The sequence below is a fragment of the Mandrillus leucophaeus genome, unplaced genomic scaffold (genome assembly GCF_000951045.1).
Source record: "Mandrillus leucophaeus isolate KB7577 unplaced genomic scaffold, Mleu.le_1.0 Scaffold59, whole genome shotgun sequence".
Classification (NCBI taxonomy): domain Eukaryota; kingdom Metazoa; phylum Chordata; class Mammalia; order Primates; family Cercopithecidae; genus Mandrillus; species Mandrillus leucophaeus.
This window is the reverse complement of record NW_012106363.1, coordinates 5955739-5963413: the sequence shown is the minus strand read 5'-3', so window position 1 is coordinate 5963413 and position 7675 is coordinate 5955739. Positions and strand designations below refer to the sequence as shown.

Here is a 7675-nt window from a genome sequence, read left to right as displayed (position 1 = left end):
AAAAAAAAAAAAAAAAGAAAAAGAAAACACATACACAAAAAACAAAAAAAAACTTCCCTTTTGGTAGACCCAAATATTGTAGCTTTTCTCAGAGAGCAGGCACTCCTTCATGAGGCCTTGGGGTTACATACAGGGTATTGGATGTGAGGGCCTGTCACTGCGGCAGGACAAAGATGACAGGATCTGAGTGCACCTCCTTACCCAGTGAGACTCCTCCAGAGCAGAAGCTTTGTTTTTCTTTTTTACTAAATCACTGGAAATGACAAACATTTATTGGGAGCCTTTTCCAGGCCCCATCCTTGGGCTGAGCACCCTGAGGTCCCAGGCTTCCTAGCCCGGGGTCCTGGAATCCATAAAGAGCATCCCAGGCCAAGGCTCCAGTTTAGGCGTTGCCTCCCGACTGGCGCTTCCCCAGTTTTTCTTGGCAGGAAACTGAACTCCTCAGAGGCAGAGACGGGAAGCTTGTGAAGCTTACACCTCAGGCATCCTCCTTTGCACAAGCCATCCAGAGCCCTGCATCTGGTTCTGCATTTGTAGTTTTGTGTGTGTTTGTGTAAAGTTTTCCTTCAAGAGCGTTCACCAAATTGTATATGCTTCTGGCTCCCCAATACCTGGCATTACCCCACTCACTTTTGGGTCCCAGAATTCTGCAGGAAGCCTAGCAGTAGCAGGCAGTTAATGGCTATAGAGAGGGGAGGCATTCTTTAATGCCCCGGGCAGTCCAGTACAGTGCCGTGGAAAGAGCATGGCCCCTGGAACTATGCACATGGTTTTAGATCTTGGCCCTGCCACTCCTTAGCTGTGTGAATGACCTCCGGCATGTCACTTGAACCTTTGAGCCTGTTTCGTAATGTATAAAATGATGTAATGATAGAGGCATGTATGTTTTTAAGGTGCTCAAGAAATTTCTATAGGCCGGGCGCGGTGGCTTACACCTGTAATCCCAGCACTTTCGGAGGCCGAGGCGGGCAGATCACGAAGTCAGGAGATTGAGACTATCCTGGCTAACATGGTGAAACCCCGTCTCTACTAAAAATACAAAAAATTTGCCAGGCACGGTGGCGGGCGCCTGTAGTCCCAGCTGCTCAGGAGGCTGAGGCAGGAGAATGGCATGAACCCGGGAGGCAGAGCTTGCAGTGAGCCGAGATCGGGCCACTGCACACCAGCCTGGGCGACAGAGTGAGACTGTCTCAAAAAAAAAAAAAAAAGAATAGAAATTTTTGTTATTGTTTTCCCCAAAGCCAGAATTTTTCTCTCTCAATATTGGTCCCCTGATGGAAATTCACGAACCAACTTTTTTAAAAGAGCTCCTAACTTCGTAAAAATATACTAGCATACCAATAGGAGGCAACATCTATTGAATGAGAACCATAAGCTTCACATGTATTTTCTCATTTAATCCCTACAATCCCTTATTACCTCCATCCTAAAGATGGAGAAAGTAAGGCTGGGGGAGAGTCAGTAATTGACCGAGGTCACGCATCTAGCTGGTGCTGGAATTGAGCCCTAAGAGCAGGACATGTGGGGCTGGTGGGACTGTCTGAAGTCCTTCCAGAGAGGGTCAGCATCTGTGCCAGTGCTTCCCCTGGGCATTGGAGACCAAACTGGATTTTCCCCAAACCCTGCCTATTCAATAGTCTCCCATAGTTTGACATCAGGTTACTCTCTTGTTTAGCTTGACTTTGGCTAACATTGAAATTAACTTCCATCTTCATGGGTGGGGCGCTAGTAAGGGGAAGCGGTAGGGGAATGGGATCCCTGGGAATATGCTGGGGGAAGGGAGTGAAAAGTTGGTCAGAGTTCTGGCCATGCTGGGTGCCATCTGGGGCTGATGACTCCCAAAGGCACTCCTGCTGTGAGTGTCCCTGACTGTCCCCTCCTCACCCGCCATCCACAATCTCGTCCAGCACCAAGAAGGCTCCGTCCATGTTCTCCAGCAACCAGCGCTTCTCCACGTTCTTCCTGAAAGTGGACACAAGCTCCTGAGCCTCCCTGTGGCTGGGAGGAACTGAGTCCCTGCCTAGGTGAGGCTGACCCCACTCTCCAAAGCCTGTCTCATTCACCCCTCACCAAACAAGGATTGGGAAGGAGAATGTGAAGGGCAGTGAGCACAGAGCCCGTGCAAGGCATTGCTGAGCAAAGGGCAGTTCTGCTTCCTTATACCCCACCTCGTCCAACCTCCCATACTTTGGGCCTTGACACCCCGGCACCCACCACAGGACCCCGAATGCGTTTCACAACTAGGTTAGATGCTATAGCATAGCCCTACTTTGGTTCATTGTGTCGACTACGAACTTTTCTTTTTAGATTATCTTAGTCTTGTGGGGACCTCAGGAGATAAACAGGGAGGAAGTGCCCTGTGACATATCAGGGCCTGGGGGATGGGGCCTTGGAGGGCAGAGAACCTCACTCACCTTAACATGTGGTTCAGAGACTCAAACAGGCAGGTAAGAACAGACATGAGCATCAGCTGGGATGGGCAGATACGGGAGGAGGAAAACAAGAGAGCTTGAGATTGAGAAGGTCAAAGGAAGCACTTGGAGCCCACCTGTGTGGGCAGCAATGGAGAGTTCTCCCTTTTCAGAGGCCTGGGCTGGAAACTGACTGCAGTGTGACGTTAGAGGGAACTTCCATGTGTCTGGGCTGGCAAACTGGAGTTCTCCACTGGGAGACATTTAGTGTATCTTTCTCTAGTTATGTCTAAGAAGGACAAAGCCTCCCTTGCAGATGAAGTAATGACTTCATTCCTGGTTCCCAAGGAAACTAAGGGTTATCGAGGATACACATTGTCCCAGAAAGAACCCTTCTTGCTGCCCCCCTCTACCTCATGGAGCCTAGCAGGAGGGGTCCAATGGTGAGCCTCCAGGTCCCAGCCTCAAGCCCAGATTCCAGATAACATTTCCCCATAGACAGCCCTTTTTACTGCCCCAACCTCCTGAATTCACCTCATTCTCGTAGGATGAGCCCACCACGTACAGGAAGAGGTCAATGCTGTTCTTGTAGACGATGGTCATACCCCCAAAAAATGCAATCTCACCTAGAAATGGAGGGAGCTTTCAGTACTGGCCACCTTGCCTGGTCTCAGCCTAGCCCTTCCTCCTCAACTATGACTCTGTGACTCTCCTCTTATTTCTTTCTCCCCTTTCTAGAGAACCCTTGGAAAGATAGCACTAGGGACACTACCATTAGGCTGCCCCATGTCCTTCCCCTTATCGATACTCTATTTCTAGGGACTGCCTCAGGCCAAGGAGTCAACAAGCCCAGTTGTTGACTAGTTTACTTCCTGTCCACGCTCCCACCCTGTGCAGCACCTTGGGACCAGATTCAGGTTGGGACCACAATACAGTTGGCCTCCTCAGCTACAGAGAGGCCTGGGGATGCTGGGGGGATAGGTAGTCAGGGGGATTGGAGAGTGACAGGGAGTGGAGGTTCCCTGGAGGAAGGGAGTGGAGAACACCTGGGAAGGAGAGGACAAAAAGCCTCTGAAGAAAGGGAAATGGCCTGTGGGTTGCAAGGCTGATGGGGACAGATGTGTCCAGTTGGAGAAGATGACAGTGTGCATCTGATAGTCTGGTGGAGAAAGAGGGGGACACTTACTCTCAGTCCGGCTGGTCTTGTTGAAGACATTTTTCTCGAAAACCATCTGCTCCTTCATGGAGGGGAATGTGTCATCATAATACTATGAGAAAGGGAAGGAGAACGGACCATAGCTTTCCACACAGCCTGGATCCTCCCTAGATTTGGTGGCAGGAAAGATTAGGTGCTGGGCAAGTGGGATCCTGCTTCCCTGCCCCATCTCTCCATTACTGCACCCTAGGCCTGTTGGCTCACTAGTTCCTCCAAAACAAATTATTATTATTTTTTTAGATGGAGTTTTGTTCTTATTGCACAGGCTGGAGTGCAATGGCACGATCTCGGCTCACCACAACCTCCACCTCCTGGGTTGAAGCAATTCTCCTGCCTCAGCCTCCTGAGTAGCTGGGATTACAGGCATGTGCCACCACGCCCGACTAATTTTGTATTTTTAGTCGAGACGGGGTTTCTCCATGTTGGTCTGGCTGGTCTCGAACTCCCGACATCAGGTGATCCACCTGCCTTGGCCTCCCAAAGTGCTGGGATTACAGGCGTGAGCCACCATGCTCCGCCCCCTCCAAAAGAAATTCTGAGCAAAGAAAGTCCCAAAAAGTAGAGGGATATTGAGGCCTGCTTTTGGAGTCCCCTCTGGTTTCTTGGAGGATCTTGTACATTCAGCAGATGTGCAGGATGCTAAGGATTGGCATGGTCACTAGTGCACACTAATTCTACAGCACCCGGAGTCTACAGGAAAGATGGCAAAACCAGCACACCTTCTTAAACAATAATAATGATAATAACAACAGCTACTTTATTATCCCCATTACACAGATGGGGAAACTGGGGCATCAAGAAGTCAGGTAACGGCCGGGCATGGTGGCTCATGCCTGTAATCCCAGCACTGTGGGAGGCCAAGGCGGATGGATCACCTGAGGTCAGGCGTTCAAGACCAGCTTTGCTAACATGGTGAAAACCCGTCTCTACTAAATATACAAAAAAAAAGAAAAAAATGGCAGGGCGCGGTGGCTCACGCCTGTAATACCAGCACTTTAGGAGGCCGAGGCGGGAGGTTAGAAGATCGAGACCATCCTGGCTAACACGATGAAACCCTGTCTCTACTAAAAATACAAAAAAATTAGCTGGGCGTGGTGGCGGGCGCCTGTAGTCCCAGCTACTCGGGAGGCTGAGGCAGGAGAATGGCGTGAATCCGGGAGGCGGAGCTTGCGGTGAGCCGAGATCACGCCACTGCACTCCAGCCTGGGTGACAGAGCAAGACTCTGTCTCAAAAAAAAAAAAAAAATTAGCCGGGTATGGTGGTGGGCGCCTGTAATCCCTGCTACTTGGGAGGCTGAGGCAGGAGAATCACTTGAACCCGGGAGGCAGAGGTTGCAGTGAGTCGAGATCACATCACTGAACTCCAGTCTGGGCAGCAGAGTGAGACTCTGTCTCAAGAAAACAAACAAACAAACAAACAAACAAAACAAAAAAAGAAGTCAGGTAACTTCCCCAACATCTCACAGTTGTGAGGCCAAAGCTGGGTTTGAGCAGTAAGGACGGTCTGACTGCAGACAGGGTTATAGTGAAGATTAAATATCTAAGAAACAATCCCTCGCACATATCCCATAACTAAATTAATGTTTTTTTGTTTGGGAATGGTGAGCCTCTTTCTCTTACTCAGTTTCTTAATCTGTAGGGAGCAAGAGCCTTTGGCCTTGCTGATCCACCTCTGACCATCTGCTGGGGCAAGGTGTGGTCAGCTCAGTTTTCAATTTTCTGGATGTGGATTTTGCCACTTAGTACTCAATCTGCAGGCAGATTAGCCAGCTCCCTACTGGCCGCTGCTTATCTGAATGTCATAAAAACAGAAAAGTTTCAGCTCCAAACAAACAAACAAACAAACAAACAGAAAATCTATTTTTTGAGATGGGGTCTCACTCTATAACCCAGATTGGAGGGCAGTAGCTCGATCATGGCTCACTGCAGCCTCAACCTCCCAGGCTCAGGCGATCCTCCCACTTTAGCCCCCCTGAGCGCTGGGACTACAGGCGCACACCACCACGCCCAGCTAATTTTCATACTTTTTTTGTAGAGATGGGGTTTGCCATGTTGCCCAGGCTGGTCTGGCACTCCTGGGCTCAAGCAGTCCACCCGTCTCAGCCTCCCAAAGTGCTGGGATTACAGGCATCAGCCACTGCGCCTGGCCTTATAATGCATTTCTTTTCTTTTTCTTTTTGAGACAGAGTTTCGCTCTTGTTGCCCAGGCTGGAGTGCAATGGCGCGATCTTGGCTCACTGCAACCTTCGCCTCCCGGGTTCAAGCAATTCTCCTGCCTCAGCCTCTTGAGTAGCTGTAACTACAGCTGCCCACCACCATGCCCAGCTAATTTTTTGTATATTTAGTAGAGACAGGGTTTCACCATGTTGGCCAGGCTGGTTTTGAACTCCTGACCTCGAGTGATCTGCCCACCTCGGCCTCCCAAAGTGCTGGGATTACAGGTGTGAGCCATTGCGCCCGGCCTTATAATGCATTTCATAGCTAATGCAGATGCTGTAGCTCCACTACAATTAATTGTGTTGACAGCAGAAATTTATTTTTGGATTATTTTAGGCCGTGTTTGCTAGGATAGATAACAGATAATTGAATGGGGGTACAGTGAAAACCACCTTGAGCTTAATGTAAAAAAACCTGAGTTTGCCTGTGAAACCTGTGAAATGGGAGAAGTGAAAAAATTAAATAAGTAAATAAATAAAATATGAGTTTGGATCTGTTAGGATATTAATACTTGTGACCTCAGGCAATTCACTTAGCTTCTCTACACCTCATTTTCTTCATCTACGAAATTAAAGAGTTGTATTACACAGTCTCTAAAATCCCATCTGGTTCTAAATCCTTAGACTCCTTAGGCTAAATCCTTAGTGTTCACCAAGCTGTAGAACAAAAGTGGAGGTTTTAAGGAGGTTTAGAGACAAACCCCAAAGAACAAAAGAGCTTGTGTAGGGGTTTGGGGACTAAGACTCCTGGGTCCCAGGCTCAACACTCCACTGATCCATTAGGCAGAAACTTCCCATGCCCAGGTCCAACTGGCCAGTACCGATGATGAGGAAACACTTCAGGGAACATGAGTAGAAACAGAGGAGACCCCTCACTTCAGGGAGCAGCATCTTGACAAGGCAGGAGGATGAGAAGGACTTCTGGAGGGGTCTAAGCTGAGCTGCCCTGAGTCACAGAGACCACAGTGGAGTTTCTCCTGAGACAGGAGTGTCAGCTGGATGGGAACTGTGTCCCTCACAGGTGGGGTCAGAGGTTACCTTGGCCAGCAGCCGGCGCCCGTCATTATCTAGGATGAAAACAGCCTTGATGGTGTAGAGGGAAGGTTCCTGCAACTGACACCGGGAAGGAGAGTTCTGTTTGGCCCCTGACTCAAGGTGGACACCCTGTCTCTATGGGATCTGCTGGCCCTAGGATACACCCTCAGGCTCCAGCAACCCCAGCCCTCAAGGTCCACAGCTGGTTCTGCCCAACCCTGTGCCACATGGACCAACCCAGGTGCCCACTCCACTCCCAGGCAGATGTTCCACTGCAGGCCCCGAGTGGGCGCTGTGCCCGTTGGGTGCAGAAGGTCCTTCCGGGCCCAAGTTCTGTCATGCACTGACTGCTCCAGAGCCCGAGTCGGAGTGTATCACAGAACCTGGGCCGGGGGGGACAGCGGGCCGAGCCTCCTCCTTCCAGCTGATCCCTGGCCGGGCTGGACCTGCGCTCTCAGCGCGCCCCCAGGCCCTGGCCCTGGCCCGGGTGGACTCCAGCAGCATGCCCATCACCCACCGGTGATGGGAGGCGAGTCTGGGACGGACAGGCCACTCCTTACCCTCCCCGCGGAATCGCAACTCACCCGCCACCCCCCGCTCCAAACGGACCCAGAACTTCAGCCCCGCGCCGACGGACTCAGGACAGGCCTCCTCGCCGGTTGGCGCCGGGACGAACTTTTCCTCCCGGGTCCTGGGGCCCGTCAGGGGTGACACAAAGTTCCCAGCCGCTGGGCGCGCGAGTTCTGAGTTGGCTGCTCCCCTCAATCCTGCACCGTCCCGGCCCAGCTCCCGCCGCC

The 7675-nt window shown here is 50.9% G+C and overlaps 1 protein-coding gene across 2 annotated transcripts in view; it reads right to left on the bottom strand.

The window, feature by feature from the left end:
• COPZ2 (coatomer protein complex, subunit zeta 2) overlaps positions 1 to 7675 on the bottom strand; it is a 17519-nt gene that overhangs the window by 4240 nt on the left and 5604 nt on the right. For both annotated transcript variants that reach the window (XM_011999349.1, XM_011999350.1), the window contains exons 2-6: positions 6882 to 6956; positions 3598 to 3679; positions 2946 to 3037; positions 2415 to 2470; positions 1885 to 1962 (exon numbers count right to left, since the gene is read on the bottom strand). In XM_011999349.1, the coding sequence (XP_011854739.1) occupies positions 1885 to 1962; positions 2415 to 2470; positions 2946 to 3037; positions 3598 to 3679; positions 6882 to 6956 (383 nt within the window). The remainder of the gene's footprint in view (positions 1 to 1884; positions 1963 to 2414; positions 2471 to 2945; positions 3038 to 3597; positions 3680 to 6881; positions 6957 to 7675) is intronic.